This window comes from Plectropomus leopardus, chromosome 1 (assembly GCF_008729295.1).
Source record: "Plectropomus leopardus isolate mb chromosome 1, YSFRI_Pleo_2.0, whole genome shotgun sequence".
Taxonomy (NCBI): domain Eukaryota; kingdom Metazoa; phylum Chordata; class Actinopteri; order Perciformes; family Serranidae; genus Plectropomus; species Plectropomus leopardus.
This window is the reverse complement of record NC_056463.1, coordinates 15357326-15381459: the sequence shown is the minus strand read 5'-3', so window position 1 is coordinate 15381459 and position 24134 is coordinate 15357326. Positions and strand designations below refer to the sequence as shown.

Genomic DNA, 24134 nt, shown 5'->3' with positions numbered 1-24134 from the left:
GCAAAATCACCATAAAGCCTGTGCGTGTTGTTGCTATTTAGGATAGGTGGTGGGGCCTTTTGCATATCTGTGCCAATGGAGCCATCATCTCAAAATCTGCCCATTGTTGTGCACATTAATACACATTACTGTGAATGCACCATCATTTTTAGTAGAGCTGATATGATGAGTCAATTAGAAATGAGTTGACTGACAGAAAATAAATCTGCAGTAGCTTCAAAAACAAAAAATAGTTTAGGTCTTTAATGAAGACATAATGTCACAAACAGGCCACCTTTCCATTTGCTGCTTGTGTCTATTTTGTCATTGCCAATTGAAAAGATTTCAGTTTTAGACTGTTAATCAGGCAAATTTAGCAATTTGAGGACATCCTGTTTTGTCTCTGAAGACTTTTGATGGGCATTTTTCATTATATCCTGACATTTTATAGACAAAATAGTTAATGTTGTTTGTTTTATATTTCTACAATATAGATAACAAATAATGTACAATGCAGGGAAATGCAGAAAATCCAGTGGATTTATTTGAAGCCTCCACCCCAAAAATAATATTTTTTTTCCCAAATGTAAGGTAAACACAAAAATTAACCAAAAATAATGTGACAACAGTACACAATACAACAGTATTATTGTTTTAACATAAAAGTTATATGTAATACCAAATAAATAATAGCTATTTATAGATAGATAGAAAGATAGATGGATAGAAATATAATTGACAGATTAATAAAAAATAATTGTTACTGGCAGAGTTGCATAGTTGCCTTGATAGGAATAAAGGGCTGAAACAGCCTATTAAATAGGATATACACAGTCAGCATTAAAAAAATACCAATGTTGATGTTGGTAAGGATATATAGAGACAACACTGTGCTTCATTGTCAGGTACTAATTAAAACAGGCAATACACGTGTATTTAACTGCATGCAGAGCAATAAAAATAGAGCACTAATGACAGTGATAACAGCAACATTTAGTCTATCCATCTTCACATCAATCCACCCACCGACTACTTATGACAATACCTGACACACACAAAGAAAACAATACATTTTGCCAGCTTTGCAGCATTTACTGGCTTGTTTTCACATGCAGACGAAGATATTCTTTTGTATTCATTCAGCTCTCAGAAATCTGTTCTTGTGGGGTTTGTTTTGTTTTTTTCTCTCAAGTGTTGAATAAAGTAAATAAAGTCTGCAGTCTTACGAACTCAATTCTGCCCTGCATGTCCTGATATGAGGAAACAGCGGCCCCCACGGGCAGACAGCGGGACAGTAAAACAGTTGTCTCTCACTCAGCTTTCACTGCTTTTTTATGTGACCGGCTGAAATCATTAGTTTTAGGCTGCGCTCTTTAAGCCATGTAAAATGCATATATTTACATATTTTTCTAGGCATGGATTGTAAAAAAAAAAAAAAAGTCCTTCTTCATGCAGGTATTGTTCTGTAGCATCGTGCAGTTTATTCAGCCTCCAGTTTAATAGTTTTAATAATTTTGTATCAGTATGGGGGGTTTGTACTCTATAATTTGGATCTTCTTCAATTTAGAAAGATTCCTGTACATAGCTGCCAGCTCTCGCTTCTGATGGTACCCGAGAGAGAGAGAGAGAGAGAGGGAGAGAGAGAGAGAAAGAGGGAGAGAGAGGGAGAGAGAGAGAGGGTAGGAGCTCCAGATGGTGTTTAAACGCAGACAGAAGGCTACAGCTAGGACAGAGAGAGGAGGAGGAGGAGAGAGCCGCGGTTACTGCGTACAGTGAGCTCGCCAGCTCCGCTCATCAGTGAAGACAAAACAAGTCTGAGAACCCCTCAACCCCCCCCTCAAAAAAAATTGTAAATCTACGGGAAAAAGAAACGTTAAAATATGCCCAGCTGACTGTGATTTTTCTGCGGGAGAAGTGGATCTCTTTACAAACACCATCTGAAGACAGGAGGTCGGCGGAGGATCGGCGCGGCGGCGGAGGAGAAGGACCGTACAGAGAAACGTGGTAGTAGAGTGTCCACAGGCTGCGAAGAAACTGTTTTTAAAACAAACAAAAAAAGGAACAGATTGAATCTCTCTGGATGTATACGGACTTGTTTCTGACACCACGGACTGTGGCTGAACTGTGAACTAAAGAGAGGTTTAAAGTTGTCACAGGAGGAATAATAGACGCACCCTGCAGACAAGAGGATCCGCATCTTAATAATTTGCGTTTTTTTACATGGCAGACGCAAGGATTTTTGGACAAAATAGAAACCGGTTAATACTTTTGTCTGCTTAAAACGAGCAGAAGGGACGTTTTTTTTGCAGCTGAAACTGTTTTTTTTTTCTTTCATTGTGTTTTTTATTTTATTTCTTCTATCCGGGATGGTTAAAATGAGCAAGAGAGCGGATTTACATGACTGGGACAAGTTGTAATATTTCACCGTCATCACAAGAAGCTGTTTGCTTTAAAAGAAAATCACAAAACAGACTGCAAAACCAAAGAGGATCCAAAAGCCCTTGCTTTGATTTTATTCCTTGCTTTTTCGATATTACTGAGAAGAGAAATACCTCATAATTTATTATACCTGGAAAGTCAAAGCCCTTTTCGAACCAATCAAAGGAAAGTTAAACCTTTTTCTTTTGTGGCTTCTGCCTCGCTTTCCTCTCAATATTTCAAAACAAAGCAACAACAAAAAAGGAATAACATCTGAACAGTTTCCCGCACTATCTAGCAAAGGCTTTATCATTTTGTTCCTCCAAAATAATGAGGATTTAGACGATATAAAACCTGCTTCACAAACTATCTGGTGTGGATTATCACCGCTACAATTACCTCAGCTTGACCTCGACCTTCACAAAGTAAGTTAAACCTGCAAACCCAACTGTATTGAAGCAAAATCATGGAAAATATTTAATTTGTTGTTGGTATGAAATGTGTTTAAATGCACTGGAGGCGTGCAGGAGCGTGCATCTGGGTTTTTGTAATTTGATATAATAGAATACGTGTTTCATATTTAAAGGCTCAGACTGCTCAGATATCTCGATTGGTTTAAACTCTCTCAACATTGTGGTCAACATTGTGTTTCCAGCTCTGTTGGAGTGGCATGTTAATGTCAGTGTGAAACCAGGCTGCTGTTGGTGGACTTATATATATCATTTAAAATGCTTATTTTGCGATCTTTATCTGTAGTTCCAACCACTTTAATTTAATCCTTTTACATATTAAGTTGTTTTCAGGGGGTTTGTGATCATGAATGTAGGGGAAGCAATGAGTTCTCTGCATGAAATATCACATTTCTTATTATTTAATTGTTGTTAATTATGTAGAGATAGAGACATGCAGACCAATGGAAACTGCTACCCTGGATGTGGCAGGACAGGAAAAAGTGAGTCTGTGATGATTAAAAAAACAACAAAAAACATCATCATTTTTATTATTAATGCCAGTGTATGCACTTGTCTGTTTTCATGTGTTTTTGTTACTTTATAGTAGTTAACAAAATGTGATGAGGTGAAGAGGGACAGACAAACACAGAGACACATGGTTCACGAGTTGTTTGCCCCACCAGTCTGTGCTGCACATCAAAGTGATGTTGAGACAAAGTGATGACACAAAATCTTTGTTCTCCATGAACTTGGTGTCCACCTGGACCTGATGAAGGGGAGGGCTGTTAACGGATAAACTGAGAGGTTTACCCTGAACTGAACTCCACCGCACCTCCACATTTTGTAATGATAGTGCATCACCAGTGTTCATTTTTGTGTGACAAGAAAGACCAATCCTTTCTGTTGAGGTCAGGGTGTTGTTGTGATACCAACTTGTGAAAACATTAATGCAGGATGTAGAGGAAGTGTTTAAAACAGGAATACTATGGAAATCAATAGGAATAAACTCAACTGCAAAGTGATTAGAAAAGCTGAAATCATGGAGGATAATTTATCTTGCGACTGCAAGGGACACTCCCTGAGAAGAAACAAGTCCAGCCAAAGGTTTCCACTTGAACAGCCTCAGCAGCGCACTCTTCTGCCTGTGAGTGCAACAGTAAAACACTCAGGCCATTTTCTCTGCAGGACACGGCCCTGTATAATTGGCCCTGGTAAATATCATGTGAATAATTGAACAGTTGATAATAGTCTCGAACAATGGATGGGAGGTTGCAGGGGTGAAACCGCAGTGCAGACACCCTGCCTTACCGCACATTATACCTCCATCACCACCGAGCGAGCATCTCAGCCTCTCGCCTTTCCAACGCTGACCGCCCCATCGCTCAGCTGGGCCCGGCCAGCCGCCCGCTAAGGCAGATGTCCCCACTTCATCATTAAGTAGCTCTCTTAAAAGGCAGGCCATTCATTATAACCCCAGCCTGCCGAGTGTTTATTCAGTTCCCATCTACTACCACAGGTGCATGGATGGGACGTTGTCTGTTTAATATGCAGAAGGAGAAATACCACAGGACTTTTAAAGAGAAAAACCTGTTTTCTTCTGAAGAAACAGCAGCAGGCGAAGCCACAGACCAGCAGAGAGTCAGTGTAGATTCTCTGTTATTTAATGACAACTAGAAGAAACAAATACTGCCCTGTGCTTCACGATGCTTTCTTGTTTTATGATTCTGTGATTCATTGCTGCTATTTCAGGCACATTTTGACTTATGTTTTGCCATCAAGGAATCAAAGGCACAATATTTTTGGTGCTCTTGCATGTGCCAAAGTTTACAAGATAGTTAATCAGGAGATGGGGAAACTGTTTTCATCATCTAACACTGTCTCTTGTCTGGTGACACGGCTCTTTCTGTGCTGTGACTTGATGCTGCAGCAGGATCTACGCACAGCTTACGTGTTTACTGTATTAGTGTGTGGGCTTGGTGAGTGTGCATGTGGTAATTATTGTGATCTAAATGCGGGTAGTGCAGGTGAAACTGGCTGTCTCCTAATTAATGAGCAGAGCAGATGGCCTTGGGTGGGCGGGAGCTGCGAGCGCACAGCAAGGCCGGTCAGGTGGTCAGCACAACACAGACACCTGGGCCATCACAAACAAGACAAGCCAAGCAGTTGACACTAGTCAAAGACATCTGGCCTGTGTGTGTGTGTGTTTGCGTCTATCTGTGTATGGCTAGTAGATATAGTGTGTTGTATCTGATATCATGTGACACCTTGAAAAGGAGAAGTATCGACTCGTGACCTGTCCTCATACATGCTGTATGCTTCATGTGTAAGAGCAATCATTAAAGAAGACACAGCTGCACACAAATATAATTTGTGAAGCAGAAAATGTTCTCGTCTTATACTTTCTGTCCAGTCAATCGTCTCTGACCCTTTAGATGTTCACTTAGAGGAACCCAACCACCAAGTTGGAAGCCATATAATTTTACACCAGGGTGTTTTTAAGTTCTGGCAATGGCACAAAGTTACATAGTGTGTGTGCAGCCTATTTATATTTATGTTTATGTGTATGTATCATGTTAAATAGTGAGTCTTATTTCCCATTCTAATAAAAGTATTGTTTCGCAAATGATTCACCAGATGATTCAAAACGAAGTGTGTGTCTTTACAGCTCATATTTTTGCCTTTTGACAAAACTATGTTTGTGGTATTAATTCTTAGTGTTGTTTGTGGTAATGTAACCCAAATTATGTGAAGTTTTCACTCAAGAGGAGTATTTTTTCACAGATAAGCTCATTACAGTCTCCCTGCTTTTCCTTCAGGGTGAGAACATTAGCCACCAAGAGATAAAGATACTTTCAAAATAAGAGGGGGAAGTACATCCTCTGTTTAGTTTGTGCCATGGAGAACAAATAGCTGCAGTGACATGACAAAACTGCAGAAAGTGAGGAAGCCATAATTGTTGGTTATTATTCTAACCATTGCCTCCCCGTGAGAGTATGTGTTCATGATAGAAGCAAAAAACGACAGACAGAGAAAATGCGATGGGTATTGAAGAGGAGACAGTGACGTGTTATAGATTGTTATTTGAATTTTGTTAGTAGCTTTTTGATATGTCTGTGTTCGGGATGACAAATTAACAGCAGCCTTATGCAGCACTGTTGCTCACAGCAGAAGCAAAGCATACATACTGCACAAAGTAAGTTCAGTAAGATCAGTGTGTGAATGTGTGTGTGCTTTTTTGTCGATATGGGAGCAAGTGAGCAACTTAAGGAGTGATGAAGTGACGTTCCCGGCGCTTAATCTCTATGGTTTCACTGTTTATCCTAATACACAGTTGGAAAAGACCAGAGTGGTTCTGGCCGCCTCCTGCTCCGTCCTCCGTCCTGTGCGTGCGTGTGTGTGTGTATGTTGGTCTGCTCTGCTCTGGTCTGTTCCACATGTGTTTGACATTACTGTGACAAGGCTGCCCAGCCTCTCTGGGGAGATGGAGAATGTCAGAGACTAGAGCGGAGAAGCGAACAGCTTCCCAACATCTGATGGAATGAGAAACACACTCGCTGGATGGCTGACCTGCTGACGCCACAGCGTGGGAGCAGAGCGGAGGGTGGAGGCCAACTAAAACCCCAAATGTGTGTGCGAAATATCACTCTTTCTCTTGTTTCCCCGTTCGCTTCCCTACATGTGCACACATCCACTCGGATACCCAAGAATAACACACACACACTCACCATTTCTGCTCTGCTGGTTAGTCACAACACTGTTTTGCATCCAGGGGAATGATCAGGAGTCTTTTCTCTGTGTTTCCATGCATGCAGAGCAGGTGAAATGCTCCTTACTACCTTATCTGCCTTCCAAGGGTGAAAACTCACCATTTATTGCTGAGCATTTGTGGAAATTATTTGCTGAATTGACTCTTCATTTTACTAAAATTACTTCAGCATATACAGCACTGACAAATTGCACCCTCAATTACGCATTTCAAAAGGGAGCCACATTTCCACAGTTCACAGAAATGCTTAATCATGAATGCAATTGGAAGCAAATGTCACAACATTGATGATTTCACATATAAAGTACGTATAGCTGAATTGTTGACAGCAACAGCCAAGAAAAAAAAAAACACTTCCTCCCCCTCCCTTCCTAGTCTTGTGCCTATTTCACCTCCTGCTCTGCCTCCTCACCTTTTACTTCCTCACTGACCTCTGACCTTTTTTTGACCCTTCTCTTTTCCTTGTCCCTCCTCCACACCCGCTCCCTCTGCTTCGTTGTAGGAAGTATGCTTAGATCAGAGTCAGACACAGGAAACAGCTGGGCTAATCTACAGTAGCACTGAGCTCTGTTTTAATCACGTCAAATGGACAGGCCAACAGAGAAAATGGGAAGTTCATATCGCCACCGCTACCTGATATAATGAACCCCTCCCTTTTCTTGTGCCCCCACGTCGAGGCCTTTATCACAGGCAGGGAGTAAACAAGCACAAAGGAACACAGACTGGAGTTATTAAGGCCTCCACTCCAAAGCAGTCCTCTCTGGACGTCTGGGGAAGTGCTGCAACACATGAGCACGCAGGCAGAGATTGGGAAGGAAGGCACGTCTCTCTCTCTCTCTCTCTCTCTCTCTCTCTCTCTCTCTCTCTCCTTGTACAGTATTTGTGAAATTAAAAAAGCCGTTATCTCCTGGAAACAGATCCTGTGCCACACAGATGGTTCCGTCTCTCTTCAAATGGGAGGCTGAGCCACTGAGTGCCGTTGTGTTACCAGTTAGTTGTACAGACCTTAATCTCGGCTCCAGCCTTCCTTCCTCTGCCTCCCTGTCTCTCTCTCTCTACACACACACACACACACACACACAAACCCACACACAGACAAACGACACCATGCAGATAAAAGTATTGCCTGTGTGGAGCCCTAATTTCACTAGGAGATGGACATTTTAGCTTCTCAGAGGTATTTGAAGTGCGGAGAGAGGAAGGTCAGAGATTTTCTTGATATGTCAAAGAGCAGTGGTCACTTTGAGGAGTGACTTATTATCGCCCGGCATTTAAAGTCACCAGGAGCCTCTGCAGGGTGTGTGTTTGATGGTCTTTCAAGTGCTACCTCAGAGAAAGATCATCCCATTAGTAATATGCTCTGACCTCTGTGAGTTATCAATGAAGAAGAGGTGTCTATATACATCTGTAGACTCTCAGATAAACAGGAGTGTTGTGATTATGTGTGAGACCATAGACTTACATTTTACAGTATCAACTTATAAACACTGTAGTATCAATTACAGGCTTGTCATGGACCTCCTGATCACATTGACAGCACATTTCTGAAATGCAGGGCTGTAGATTTTTCAGGAGGATAGACTGCGGAAGGATTACTGAATCGGTTTACTAAGCACAGTCCCAGGGGCCCAAAATGTAAGGGGGCCACCCGTGTCCTTACCTGCAAAATGTCACTCAAATCAATACATACTGACTGGGAAGATATTCATAAATGACCACAAAGAGATGTAAAGTAACTGCAAAGAAACAGAAAATAACTTAACAAAAGGGACAAAACAACCATAAAGAGACAAAAAAGACCAAAAAAGAAACCAGATTACCTCAGAGACGCACAACTACTTCAAAGAGATGCTCAAAGAGAAACAAAGTAACACAAAAATTGGCTTAAACAACCACAAAGACATACAATATGACTAAAATGGACCATTGATTACCTTAGACAAACTACCAACAAGTGATGCAAAGAAACTGAAGAGACACAAAATAACTACAAAATAACTTAAAAAATAACCATAATCATAGCTTGGACTTATCTTAAATGTGCGTAGAGTTTAAAAGATTGTGAGAAAGATGAGTAGGTCTTACTTTTACTGTGTGTGTTTAAATGGTGTGTTATCTAAAAGCAGTCTGAGAAGGTCTGATCAGGGTTGTGTTCAAGGTTTAGTCCATTTCTGCTTGATTTAGTTTAGCTTTTTATGGAACTGTCACTAATTTACCTTTTAATTAGAGTTAATGTTAATGCACAACTTAGGGATGAATTAAAATGTTCATACAGTGGCATATTTTCTCAAACTTTTGATGATCCACAAAAGAACACTTCCTCTTAAAGTGATACTGTTTTGCCATCCGCTCGCTTTGCCCACGACATGACAGCAGGTCATCCTAATTTGCCAATTAGCTCACATAATCAGCATGTTATTGGCACGGCGGTGGCTCTCTTCCTTTGCCCGCTTGCTCTGTTTTTGTGGCGGCGTCCCGTAGTCGGCTCGTGTCCCAGAGGAGTAGCTGGTATTTATTTCGGCAGCTTCCAGCATGAGCTGGCTGTAGGCTAAATGGAGAAACTGTCAAAGCTTCTCTCTAACCTGTCACATGAATGCTCCCCCCTCCTCTTCCTCTGCCGCCACATTCTGTTTCCCAGTGGTTTGTGTGCCTCAATATGTGTGTACGTGTGAAACCTATGGGTCCTGCAGGATAATACACAACACCCTACCCATGCCTGGCTAATGTCAGGAGCTATTGTTACTGTGCCTGCGGGCCAAATGAAGAGGTATGAGAGCGCTGGCAGGCTGGGGAGCAGTTCAGGCTACAGACAGTTTTGTCAGCGCTGACAGCTTCATAGTGACAGAGCAGACATTTAACACTGAATGAAATGAAATACATGACATCAAGCAGGAGAATGACTAATCTGCTGTTTGTTTTCCTATCTTAGCTGTAAGTGACAGCTCAGTGTCAGGTTTTTTAACGGGCGCACAAAGAGCGGGAGACATGGGGAGAAAAATAAGGCACAATCCGCACGTGGACGGGGAGGGGGGGGGGGGGGGGGGGGGGATGCTGCAGTTGCCATGGTATGTGTGTGTATGTGGTGCCAGGGTCAAATCTAAGTCTTTTGTGCTCCATAAATCAGCAGGAAGCAGCGGTGACGTAAGAACAAACAGAGCTGCTCTCTGCTGCAGCTGGCTGGAAAGAGGGAGAAACAGGAGAGAGGAATACAGGGAGGGAAAGAGAGAGCAGGACAGCAGCTGTCAGGCCTCCATCGCACACCTGTCACACAGGAAGTGAGCGCCGGCCACTGTTTCCTGGATACACCTCCTCAAACACTGCTCCTGGAAGAAATGGGAGGGAGGACATCTGCTGTGAGGGGGAGACAGACAGGCAGCCAGACTGATACACTAACAGATCAATAGAGACATTTGCTAAGGATGAGGAATAAGTGCCGACTAACACGAGGTGGAAACAGAAATACAGAATTTTTCATGCCTGTGTTTTCCCTCTCATGTCAGCTGCCTCGTCGTTCTGTTTGCATGTGTGTGCAGATTACACACAGTTAAGAGGATGTTTGTGTTATCGCAGAGCTCTGTGACAGACAGGTCACTCTGTGGAGACTCCGGACTAACTCTCCCACAAATACAATAAGCTCACATGCCCTAAACTTAACAGTGGGACATTCCCACGCTCGCTCCTCTCAACCGCCTCTCCAACCCTAACACACCCCGCTCCCCCCTCCCTCCTGTGACCAATATGAACTAATCCAGATGTAGTAGCTGCTCACAGATGCACTTTCTTTACATGGCTTCTTTCTTTCCTCAAATTTGTCTCCTCTCTGCTCTCCTCAGCCTCTCTCATCACTCAGCTCACAGTCTCCACGCCGGACTGATCAGAAATAGGAAGTGATATCACTCGTTGCTGCAGCGCTGCTTGCTGATGAGGCACTTGGAGCTATTGTCTCCTGTTTTTGCTTCTCCTCCCAGCCTCCAGAGTCACTCTGTTGTGGCTGCTGTTGGTAGAAAAGCTCTTCTTTGTTTGTCAGGCTTGTCAGGCTGGGTCCTCAGGAGGCCCCCCTTGCCCTATTCCCAGGCTGCCCTTCATGCTGCCTGTATGCAATTAACAGAGTAATTAAAAGCCTGATGAGCTAATTGGTGCTGGGTGAGGCTGCAGGTGTTTGGATCAGGGAGCTTATTTTTGTAAGTGCACTCATTGTGAACATCCTCTGACAGAGGATGACAGAGGCGATTTTCAAACATGTTTTTGTCTTTTATTGCTATTTAAATATTATGTATTTAATTATTTTTTCACACTAATAAGGGGGATATATTGGCAGAAATTAAATATAATGTAATAAGTACGTTTTCTTTAGTGTATAATCACCTGAAAGTAAGAATCGTTATGTTGCCGTTACCATGTTGCACCACCATGTTTCTACAGTAGCCTACAATGGACAAACCAAACACTGGCATTTGGCCATTCATGTCTTTGCATGGACCATCGTTGTTAGTGGCCCCTCCACAACAAACTGTGTTGGAAAAATACAGATTTTTAACCTGAAGCGCGTGTGTTCATACCGGTTTAAATTACAAGGTCCATTTGTTTTGAATAGGAGGAGACCTGTGAGGATAATGTGGCTCCTGGTAGAAAACTTCATAAACATCTGGAGTTAGCAGAGAAAACAGATGATCACACATTAGTTGGTGGTTTATAATGTGAAACTTCTTTATTTAGTATTTTTATCGGTTTTAATCACCTGGTCTGCAAATTTTGAAGAGGAAAAGACCTCTGCGGATAATTGGGCTCCCAGTAAAAATCTTCTGAACAATGAATGCTGAAGGAATTCAAACAGGTAGAGGTTTCAACTGGTTGTAATCTGCAATCCTCACAGCGAATTCCCACTAAATTCCCCTGAAAGTTTACACACTGTTACTTTAAGAAATTCATCATTCTCTCTCTTACTGTGCCCACCATCTGCAACCACGTATGCCATGTGTTGCAGATACATATGCAATGCTCAGTGGGAGGAAGAAAAGAGACAAAGTGTAGCCAACAATGTATTACATTACCTGGTGAGTTAACAGTCAGTAATAGAGTACATTTAAAAAAAAAAAATCAAATGATCACAAATGCAGCAATACCAGTCAGGTTGAGTTAGCTCAGGTCTCAGAGACTTGGGCAAAGTTTGTGCACAACCCTGTTTCATACCAGCATATCAACAGTGTACTGGATATAAAGATGAATTATGTCATTTCTGATGGAGCCCACTAACTGAGCTCATCTGAAAGAGAAATGACGGAAGAAAGTCTGATGTGATGTTGCAATGTAGCAGCCTGAGGCTGAGCTCTCAGCTGGCAAAATTAGGCGCACAGCTGACAGGACGAGGAAAAGAAGACATAGATGAGAGGGAACAAAGGAGAGTTATCATGCAGAGCAGAGGCTACAAGTAAATCCCTCTCTCTGTCTCTCTGACCCATTCCCAGATGTGCATGCACAGTCACCTTCTCATATACAGTAGCTGTGTGTGTGTGTGTATGTTTGTGTGTGTCTCTTTCTTGTCTCCTACTTCCTCCCCCATATCTCTCTCGCTCTGTGGCAGCTGTGCTGGTGATGGCTGTGTGCCCATGGTGCAAGCTGGCTGTGGGGTCCCAGGTGGCCCACATGACAGTTATTGATGTTCAGGTGTTCAACTCCTCTCACACAGAGACCCTGGAGCCACACACATACATACACACACATACACACACACACACACATACAGACAAGCAGAAGCACAATACACACGCATGCCCTCTCAATGTACTTATACTCAGTGTACTTACACAATTTTGCATATAAATGTGCATTATGTGTATTCCACTATTGCTGCTAAGGAAGAGTAAACAACACAGTAACAAGTACAACGGAGAGCTCGTGCATACAGCTGCTGGGCTGTCTGGCAAGCAACAAGAACCACAGTTGTCATTGTGAGATGAAAACAAGCTAGTCATTATGAAAATGTTTGCAGTCTAGTTTGTATATGATTCCTATGGTCCAGTATGTGTGACCACTTTCTGTGTGTGTATGTGCGTTGGGGAATCCATTGTTGGTACCAGTGCCCAGTGCAGTCCTAACACACTCCAGATGTGTCTGGCTAGCCAGGGAGTTGTTCTTGGCACAGCCGCCTCGGCTGAATGTCACAAATACTTTCCTTTATTTAGGAATGGCTCTGGGTTAGTGGCTGAGAGGAAGGCGAGGATGGATGGATCGAGGGGGAGAAAGGAGGGAGCGAAGAGCAGAGAGGTAGATGAAAAGAGCAAAATAAATGATTAGCAATGTAGAAGGACAGGGGAGGAGGAGTGGGGGAGGGGGGGGGGATAAGAGAGAGAAGAGATATAGAAGGACAGAAGATGGAGAGGGAGGAGAGGAGGAGGGGAGCGGTGAGGGAGTGAGGCAGAAACAGCTCCAGTCTAGCATCTGGATTTTATTAGCAGCCGTTGGGAAAATCTGAAAAGGAAGTTTTTTCTCTGCAAACACGTCGGCAGCAGTGATATGCTGCACATAACCACTTCACTGCCGACGAGAGGAGCCAGGCCCTCCCAAAGGAGAACAGATGGTCGCTAGAACTTCAATACAATTACATCAATAACAGCTTTCACAGATATAAGCACTGTATGACAGGATCCCTGCAGCTCAGAGAGACAGAAGTACAACTCCTCTACCCTTAGCACCTCTAGCCCTGGATAAATTGTCTTTAATCCATCCTCACTCCCTGCCTGTGCTCAACTTATCCTTGGTTTTCTTGCCAGTTTGCCCATTTTAAAGAAAATGTTTTGGTCCAAAGCTTTTGACTTGGAAAAAAAATGGTGACTTGTCAATGATTTGCTCATGGTAATCTGATCAAAGACAGGAGGGCTTTTGTCAGAGCTTATTAAGGAGAACCCCCCCCCACCCCCACCGTTTGTTTTTTTGTTCAACGTGTTTGTTCAGCCGGCACTGCATGTGTACTATCACAGGGATTCTCAAGTAACATAGGGGAAATATGTGTTTGTGTCCGCAGCGTGAGCATATGCATTCAGCAAACATGTGTGCATACATCTGTGTCTCTATTTGTGTGTGTGTGTGTGTGTGTGTGTGTGTGTGTGTGTGTGTGCGTGCACTGTATAGGCCTGTCTCCCACCCTGTCATTAGTGAGGGCTTTAAAGCCTCTGAACTCTAAATCAGCTCAAGATGAAGTGGAGTCTGGGATCTTTCTGCAGAAGCAGCCTGTGTGCTAACACGCCAATACACACACATGTACACACAGTCCCATCTTGCCTGTGACACAGTTCAGACTTCACACTGATAACAAGGCATATATTCAAGTATAGAATAATCAGAAAGACATCTGCTCTTTTCATAGATGTCTCTTGGTTAGAGGAAGATGACTGTTTGTGTGTAACTGATGTCTTTTTTCTTTCGAATGGCATTTGGGCTGGTGGTAGTAGGAGAGTGGAAGGTGCTGTAGATGCTGTATCCCCAAATCTTAGGTCCAGGGCACAAGGCTACAATCCCCATGTTTTGATATGAAGGCCTGGTGGGAGGCTGGGGGCCAGGGGCTGAGGCTCTGTTTGTGTGGACTCCTCAGCGGCCTGATAGGGAACAGATGTGGGAAGGCAGGCGGCCGGGCAGCCAGCCAGAGCAGCTGGGAGAAATTAAAAACAACAGCATTCCTGGAGACATGGGGAATTACAGTGGGAGGGAGGGAGGGATGTAAGGAGCGAGAGACAGAGGGTGAGTTTTAGGGCTATGTGGTCACTGGCGAGAGTCTCTGTGGAGTACGAGAGATTGAAGAGACAGGAGGGATTTAAGGGAACTGTTGTGCAGCGGTTAGCTAAAGCTAATAAGTTGCAGCTGTATTTCCAGTGGAAGCATGAACACACATGCGAACACACACACACACACTCACACACAGATATGCATACAGTCAACAAAGGGACATATGCCGATGTGAAATGAGACCAAGATGTATCTGTATGGCCCTCTAATGGCTTGTCATGACATGATTGTATTTATTTGCGAATGTGTATCTGTGTTTGTTTTGAAGAGCTTTAATAAAGGCATATGTACTTAAACCTATAATGATACCCCAAAATGGCTTTAGAAAGTTGCACAAACCACTGTGCTGTGTGTGTGCAGCTGTACAGTACATGATCGGTGGTTTTGTGTGTCTCTCAGTGAATTGTTTTTCATCTTGTTTCATCATGGCACAAGGGAAGAGTAGAAGACAGAGAACATTTTTAGAACTCAGACTGCAGACTGTTTCTTTGGTGAGCAATCTTTTAGCCCCGATTACGTCAAACGTGCAGACATACAGCTGTTCAGAGAGTTGGAGAAACAGAGAGAGACACAGACACGGCGGCAGAGAGGTACGTAATGACTGTATTGTTTTATTTTCAGCCTAATATTCAAGAGCGAGCATTTGGGATAAACAGCAACGTGTCTGTATCCTGAGCAGATTTATTCTCAGCTGTATTGATCCCAAAGTGGCTTCTCTCAGAGAGCCAGATGGGGGAAATAGAGCAGCTTGCCGACAGGAGCATGAGTCTGGTCCAGACGTGGAGGTCTGTTTTACCTGGTAACCTGTTTGCATTCCCAGGGCGTCAAGAACAGCAGCTTGATCAGTGACGTCTAATTCCAACACACAAGTCACTCCTTATAGCGTCTATATGAGACATATCGGGCTTTCACTTGACTCTTGTCATTTTCTGCTTCTCTCAGTCTGAGTGTTTCGTCCTTCAGCACAAAGCACAATGGGAGCACAGATGGCCACAGATGGGGTTGCAGACCTAGCAGACTTCCTAATGTATTAAAAGTGAAATCCAGAGCATGGTGCATATGTGTGTGCTCTGTCCCTGTAGCTGGTCAGATTAAACAGCTGTCTATAATCCCACGGTGGGAGCAGACAGACAGACCGGACGCTCCTCTTATCCTCCACTCTTCTCCTCTCGAAGAAGTGACAAAAATAGCTGTGTTGTAAACAGACAGTTTTGTCATTCCCAATCTTTTGATCACACGTGGGCCCAGCTTTTATTCATTCTTATCATTATGGGGACTAAATACTCTTGAGCAGTGTATATTTTTATAAGGATTTATAGCCTACTGCTTGTAAGTTCTACATTGCCTACAGTGGCACAGTAAATTTGATCAAAGCGAAGGTTCACTGAAACATATGGCTGCGTCCCTTCAGGAAGCAGCCACCCAATTCGGCAGCACAGAGAGCCTGTTTGTGTGTTTAGGAGTTCTTTAGAAGAGAATGGCGGCATCTATTTATACCAGCCCTCCCCATCTGCCTCCATCTACAACCTTGTGTGTTTATGTTCAGTGCGTCTGGCATGGGGAAAACAGCGGAGTGCCCCTCGTGTTCTTGAGGATCACTGTGTCAATGGCCCTCGTACAGCACACTCCAGAGCGGCACTCTTTAAATACAGACACCAGCTGTTGAACGCGTCTACATGAGCTCTCAGAAATAGGTTAACACCAAGGACTGAGACCAACTGAGGCAGGGGGTGTTGTGGAGGAAAACACGGGGTTCAAAGTTGGCTCAAGAGGAGCAAATGAAAAACACATCATTTGAAAGTGATTTAATATGTTAGCTGGTGACTACAATACTTGTGCACTTGTAAAAGAGGGCTATTAACAGTGTTCAGATGTATGAAATACCTTTTGCTGCTTCAACTCAAGAGTGGTGGAGGTATTGTTTTTATTATTATTATTACAACCCAGATAGCCACCAATGTCATCAGACATTAATATTTGGTTGAATTTAGGTTTTGATGTAGGCTGAACAAAATTCAGTGTCAGGATGTCGAATGGCAATGTCAATTTGATGTTGAATATTGTCGACATATGATATTGATATATTGTTGGTTTTAACCTGTGTTGTTACTTAAATCCAATGTCTTCCAAATGTCTCATGCCAACATCATCTTGATGTAGAACAACAACACTTTGTTGTAAGGTATGGAGAGCAAAACCCAGTGTCCTCAAAATGTCAGGACGTTAACATCCACACAACATGGAATTCTACCACTGTTTCACACTCAAAAATATTGATAGCCTGATTCTAATTCAAACCACAATTCAACTTCTGCCTGACGTAAGAGTCTAGTGTCTTTCTGACATCATTTTGATGTCTGATGTCATATGGGAAGGGATAATAACTGTCTGCTAGCCTCTTTTCCTGTCATATGAAGTCTGTGCACATGAGGATTTGAAATATGGCGTAAGGCCTTTCATCAGCTGTTTTTTGGAGTTCTACATTTTAGAGAATAGATCATTTCTCTCTCCTGTAATACATTAAGAGACAGCTGAAAGAGTGAAAATAAAAAACAGATAGAAGAGAGTTGTTGATTGTTGAGGATCAATGAATGCTACATAAAGTCTGCAAAGTAGTTTACATCTGCTTTGCTGGAGCACAGACAATGGCCCTCTGTCCTTATCAAGCAAGTGCAGAAGTACAAATATTTCTGTGCTAATATAAAACGTGCTGAGTATTGATTTCATTGTTTTTCATTGCACTTACTGCACTCCCAGCACACTTGTACACATGCTCTAAAGCTATCTTCTCGCAGGCTGCAAAAGTCATCACACCTCTCAGCTCAGGTTTATATCGCAGAAAGATTTGGTTCCAGCAGCTGCACCGACAGACAGACACATAGACAGAAAGACAGACAACACTCCACAGATACATCACTAAATAACATACCTGCAGCTGATATATATATAGTCTGACTTCTGTATGCTGTTTGTGAGTGTTTTTGTTAAGGTACATTGTATGTATAGACTGCAGGAGGCCACAAATACAGAATGTAAGGCAACAGTCGTGACACACATCCACCCCGTGTCATGTTTTCTTCTCATGCCCCTCGCTGTACCATCCATTCCCTTCACACTACACAGCCTGGCCTTGCCTTGTTTGGTGCTGGCAGGGTGTCTGGCAGAGGACAGTGAAGCTTCTGGTAGCAGGACGGAGCTCTGCTGAAAGCCAGTCCGCACAGTGATGGACAGCAGCAGATCCAGCTGCACTTGTCACTGGCTGTCAAGCCGGCTGTCTGAACTAGGGGACGAGAGGGGACAGGCGGGGAGGAGTGTGTGCATGTGAATGTGTGTGTCTGGGGGTTGGAGGTTACAGTGGAGGGGCACTGATTGGGATGTCAGAGCTACATCGAGTGTGTATGTGTGAAGAAGAGAGAGAGAGAGAGAGAGGGAGGGGGGGGGGGGGGGGGGGGGGGGCGGGGAGGGGGGGGGGGGGGGGGGGGGGGGGGGGGGGGGCTCTCAGTCAGCAGCAGCTGAGCGAGTGAGCAGGTGTTACTGTATGTCTCCCAGGCCCATGAATCTCCAACAGGAGAGACACAATACAAGTTTGAATTCATTTCCACTCCCCGCATTGATTTGTTTTGGTTCTTTTTATGGAGCTTTTGGTTTAAGGAAACAATCAATGGTTCCCAGGTGAAAATGTCAGTGGTCTGCTCCTTAACCAGCTGTCTCCACTTTTTTTTTTTTATAAAAAAAAAAGAATTTTCATCGCTTTCATCATTTCTACAGTACATTGTTGCACAGACATTTCGTGTTGCTTAGAATACATGTAAAATCAGTGGCATAAGAACCAAAAAATACAGATTTAAAAAAACTATTGTGTAAAGTAGTGGTTCCCAACTGATCCATTAATGGTGTTCAGATTGCTCCTTAGTCATTAGTTGAAGGTCCACCAATAAATGACCACATATTCAGTTTTATTTTACAAAATGTAAATAACACTTTGGCTTAGGAATAAAACATGCAACATGCAGAAATAAACAGATTCTCCCCTTCAAAATAAAAGTTCTGTGCTGGAAATTTACTGTACTCCAAAATAAAGTGTGTTTTTAACAAAACTGATGTGTTCATGAGTCACTTGTGGTCCATTCAGAATGGACCCGTAACCCACGTTTGGATGGCTACCCACCAGTTGGGAACCACTGGTATAAAGGACATAGTAATATTTCATGACTAGGAAGAATATCTATGCAACATATGACAATATTACTTATTTTGTGGCTTTAATTACTTGGTTTATCAGTCAGTGTTATAAAAGTCCAAAAAAAGATCCCAAATGGATACTTTCTCTTGTTTGTTTTTCTCTTGTTATTCATCTAGGACGATTTTTGCCTATCGGTGTAGATTTTGAAGGATAAGCAGGGTCTTTCTCAATATTTAGAGTGTGCATTTTTCCACAACAGTAAAAATATGAGTATGGTAGGGGACTTTTATTTTCAGAAAATTAAAAACTAAATTTACACCATAACTTTATACAGAAAAAAAATGAAATTGATGCTTTAAAATCCACCAGAATTGATTAAACAAATGCTTAAGATTTCCTGGTGGAGCACCCTAAAACCCAGTGTTCCTCCTGTTCAAATCAAACCTACGCCCTTTTCTTTGTACATTCTTTTAATTTTGCAGATTTAGGTGTTTTCCAGTGCTGTCTCCACTTTAAAAGTGTAAGTTTTTTTTCAAGCTGCAGCTCCATCTTCATGCCTGTGTTTTGTTTTTTTTTTTTGCCTCCTATCAAATCACAGGTAGCAGAGTGCAGAAGGCTGGAACAATGCCAGATTCACCTGCGGATGTAAAAGCCCAACCCAGGTCCACCCCACCCACCATGCCTCCTCCACCCCCGGCGGTCAGCCAAGCAACCAATCGCACTGCTTCATTTACACCTGCTACCAGTAAATCAAGTAAGGACTCTTTCTTTATTGGACTATTTTCTAAGATGTATGACACCTTAAGTCATATATTGTTCAAAATATTAACCTAAATCTATGTAGTTGCACAAGTTGTTTAGGTTATGTGCTGTGAGATATGTGTCTTCTTTGACTTGAAGATGATCCTTTTGTGCTGAAGCGTCGTGTCAGCAAGCAGTTAACCAGGCAGGTGTGAGAAAAACAGTGAGCTGGTAGGCGGGCTGAGCCGTCGACCCATCACTGGAACAGCTCGAACTCTTCATTTCACAGTAAGCACTGGAAATGAGAGCCATCGTTATGTGAATTCATATCTACTTTGTTGCAAATCGCTGAGATGCATGTCTAAGCGTAGATTTTGTCATCTCTAGGTCAAATGCCAATTTGGCTTCCAGGTTAAAACAGCACTAAATCGAGGCAACGAGTGGTCTAGAGGTTAAGATGCATATCATCGACTGTGGTCACAATGTCCACGGTTTTATTCTGGTCAGAGACCTTTGTAATGTAATGTAATTCTCTGCCTCTTTCTTGATTTGTTTCCTGTCAATTCTCATCTATCAACTGCCTGAAAAAACTTTTAAAATTGTTTTAAATTTGCTTTGAAAGTAAAAGTCAAATTTACATATTCAGCAGCATGTCGCTGACTGTTACAGTGTGACCTGCTATGGGTTAAAAATTAATGATACACCCATTCATAAATTACACAAATGAATACACCTCTGCAACTGCAAGTCATAATGGATTACACGGTCATTTGTCCCTCTTAGATCACTGTCATGGACACTTTATATGCTTGTGCAAAGGGAAAGAAATTCCAAATATGTGTTTCTTCCCTGTTCTGGTGAACAAATGTTGGAGTGTCAGGTGTGTGTCTCTACAAGCATCTATCTGTGTGAGTATGTGTGTGTCTTTTGGTGTACAGAATGCCCTTGCTAGTGGGACAAGTGTCTTTGAGCGCATGTGTGAGTGCGGCTGTGGCATTGTGTGTGCATGTGTGTCTGCGTTGTTTACCAGCTGGTTGGAGCAGCGATGGTCAGGCCGTTGCGGTGTGTAGACTACTTTCTTCCCTATATAGCAATGACAGGCCATGTTGTTTCACCTGTTGTGGCGGGCGGTCAGCAGTGGAGCTCTCTCCTTGCACCTCTCCCTCTCTCTAAAACCAGAACACAAGTGCTGCCTGGCGGGATCACATGGGTTAGTCCATTTGTGTTCAGGGCCCTCAACCCACATGACTCTCAAGCGGCTGAGAGAAACCACGCAGGAACTATTGACCAACTAAACTGCGCATTTTCTTGTTTTTAAATATAAGTACAAGGTATAGTGTTACAGCCCACAATTGCTCTCTGCAGAGTTCTGTAAATACATTTTGAATCGATTAAGTTGCTCCAGCGGTTTTGAAACTAGAGTTTGGATTCTGTGCTCACTGTAAGGGCTTTCATATGCTGTTAAAATAAAATGCAATCCATTAAATTACAGAAGTTTCATACACTGTCTCCTTAATCTGAGAGAAAACTATGTCACATTTTGTTACTACAATTCTACAATTTCATTTAGCAGACGCTTTTATCCAAAGCGACGTACAACACAAGCATCTACTGTTAGTTATTCACATGTAATGCATATAAATGTATGTTTAAAAAACTTACAAAAAATAGGAGTTAGAAAAAGAGCATCTAATAAAATAGCTTTTTTGATATTTAAATCAGATGTATGATTTTCATCTGGCTCGGATATGAAACAGGGTAAAAGTCAATCTTGTGAGCTATCTGTGAGTTTGTTTGTGCCAGCATTACGAGGAATATGGGAGTGATTATATATCTGTATGAACGCCGAGTCTATTCTGAACCTTAAAGCTGCAAATCTACTCTCAGCTGGTGGACATGTGTAACACCAGATTTAGCTACACACCTGCTATTGGAATAAAAGTAACACAGGCCACAGGACTATTTTTGGCACCTCTTTAACAAGTTCCTCTTATAGTTGTGTCCTAGTGAGTGAGTGAGGAGCTGGGTGGAATAGGCTGATACAGGGGGAGATGGAGGGGGTCAACTGGTACCAGTTGTGAGACAGCTGAAGTTACTGCAAACGCACACTCACAGCGCTCAGTCAAACTTGCACAACTGAAGTCACCATGTGCATCACATACTGCAGGCGTGGAGTCAAATTTAGGTCTATTATGTGCTTTACGTCTATTTAATCTAAACCACACACTTCTCTATCAGCAGGATAGAAATGCTTCTGTCCTTTTCAAGCCCCCAGATCTGTCAGATGCTCCCCAGGCTTCTCCAAAACTACTGACCCAGTTCACGTTGTCTCTTCCTTCTGTCTGTTTATCTGCAGTGCTGAATGGGAGCAGCCACTCTCCTACATCACTGAACGGTGCTCCTTCCACTCCCAACGGCTTCAGTAATGGGCCGGCCATGTCGTCGACGGCCTCGCTCTCCAACCAGCAGCTCCCGCCGGCTTGTGGTGCCCGGCAGCTCTGCAAACTGAAGCGCTTCCTGACCACGCTGCAGCAGTTTGGCAACGACATATCGCCAGAGATTGGGGAGAGAGTGCGCAGCCTTGTGCTTGGGCTGGTGGTAAGCTGTGATTGTATTCTTGTGGAATTAATATGATGATTTTTTCCAATGACTCTACTTAACATTTCATTGATTCAGCAGTTCTTTTTCCTCTAAGTTTGTGTCTACTTATTTGCTTAATGATAGCATACAGTAAATTCGTGTGTTAGTATTTTACATACTGTGAAAATATTTTAACAACTACTTTTATTTGTAAAAACAAGACAATAAGGACAATTTGTTTTCTTCACTGTAACTACTCATAAGTTGTCAAATAGACAAAAACAAGTGAAAAGAGAAGAGAAAAGAGAAAATTGGTTGGTGGTGGGGGGACCCATCAAGGAATGAAACATTGTCATTTTACAGAGTAAATGGGATAAACAGAGTGGTTACAGAGGCACGAGCATACTTCTGTGCCAATTTAAGAAGGACAGATTATACATGCATTACTGAAAAACAGGACGGTAAACTGTTTTGGTTAATCTAGAGGAATGATTGATGGGATATTAAAATTCTCAATAAATGGTCCTCAGTCGACCTAAAGATCTCATCAGTAGCTCCACTGAGAGATTTTTTTTCTTAGATTAGGAATAAAATTGAAATGTACATATTGTAAATTTGTCTTATACAAAAATTGGATGCCCCTGAAGTCCTAAAAGTTGATGTATTTTAAAACACAGTAGGTTGTACACACAACATATTATAATGTTTACATAAGACATGGATCTTGTGTGAACAAAATAAGAAAATATCACCTGTTTCGGCTTTGCCGGCTCTGCAGGAGAGTGTTAAAAATGTTTGTCTCTTGTGTCCACTCTGTCTAACTCTCCCTGTTTTCTTGGGCAGAATTCCACTCTCACCATCGAAGAGTTTCACTCCAAACTTCACGAGGCCACCAACTTCCCTCTGAGGCCATTCGTCATCCCCTTCCTGAAGGTAAATGCTTGTGCACAGATTTAATGTGAGATAAATCAAGCCTGATGTCTAAAACTGACATTCTCAGAGTTTACCGCTGCTGTCCATATGGCCTGTATTCAGGATGGTGTGTTTGTGTGTGTGTGTGTGTGTGTGTGCGCGCAGATACTCTGTGCTCCTTCATTTTCTGCCCCCATACAGAAAGGTTTCACGGAGAGTGGATACCTACAGTGTTTAAGAATTAATGTCCATTTTTGAATGTCGGTTAAAAGTATTGTGTGTGAGTGTGTCAGACCTCCTGGCGTGCGATGATCCTCCACATCTGGGACATTGCAGCAATGGCTGTGTTATATCAAGCAGACAGGTCTGAGAGAGCTATTTGACAGCGCTGACACACACACACACAATAGCTATACACATCAGCACACCCTGGAGAGAGAGAGAGAGGGAGACACATGGCAGAGGAAGGTGTCAGGGGACCTGTCTTATCTCATCCAGTCTCTTCATCTATCACTTTCTCTTTTCTCTCTCTCCATAATCAGGCATTATTTCACTTTCACCCCATCTATCCATTGTTCCACTATGAGTTTCATGCTCACCTCTCGTCCACTTAACGCTCTTACATTTGCATCGGCTCAGTAAATCTATATCCTTCCTACAACAGTTTATTTCATTCCTAATCCAGAGATGTCTGTCTCTCCTCTCTTTTACATTTAAGGCAAACCTGCCCCTGCTGCAGAGAGAGCTGCTTCATTGTGCCAGGTTGGCCAAGCAGACTCCAGCTCAGTATCTGGCCCAACACGAGCAGCTTCTCTTGGACGCCAACGCCAGCTCACCCCTCGACTCCTCCGAGATCATGCTGGAGATGAACGAGCACGGCAAGAGAAGGACCCCTGACAGGTAGCATATCTCCATTAAACACGAGAAAACATATACAGACAGACTTTAGGGGCCGCCTTCATTGGCAGACTCACACACACACGCTGTTATATATGAATTATTTCAGGGTATTTCAGAATGCCAAGCGACAAGGGGAGGCTATAAATCCTCTGTGCGGGAGGCGGAAGTCTGGACAGCCCCGATGCCAGGCTGGCTGTGCCAGCTGTCTGGGAGGGAGGGGTGAGATAAATGCACTGTAGGAAAAGAAAGAGAGCGTCTGAGAAGCAAAAGAGAGAGGGACAGAGAGGAGAAGAGGGGGTGAAGTACAGTAAATGTCCTCAGCACAACCCAAAGACAAAAAGAAAGACCAACAGTGAGCTATGGTTTGAAATTGTCCCACATTTCTCCCCAGTGGTCTGCTTTGTTCAGCTAAGAAGATGACAGA

The 24134-nt window shown here is 42.9% G+C and overlaps 1 protein-coding gene across 5 annotated transcripts in view; it reads left to right on the top strand.

Moving 5' to 3' along the window:
• Positions 1 to 24134, top strand: part of cbfa2t3 (CBFA2/RUNX1 partner transcriptional co-repressor 3) — a 48113-nt gene that overhangs the window by 8610 nt on the left and 15369 nt on the right. For 3 of the 5 annotated variants that reach the window (XM_042493459.1, XM_042493451.1, XM_042493442.1), the window contains exons 2-5: positions 19176 to 19331; positions 21675 to 21916; positions 22742 to 22831; positions 23529 to 23710. In XM_042493459.1, the coding sequence (XP_042349393.1) occupies positions 19176 to 19331; positions 21675 to 21916; positions 22742 to 22831; positions 23529 to 23710 (670 nt within the window). Of the gene's footprint in view, positions 1 to 1718; positions 2823 to 14919; positions 14985 to 19175; positions 19332 to 21674; positions 21917 to 22741; positions 22832 to 23528; positions 23711 to 24134 lie in introns of those variants that run through there. The other 2 variants (XM_042493468.1, XM_042493477.1) reach the window with 2 other exon arrangements.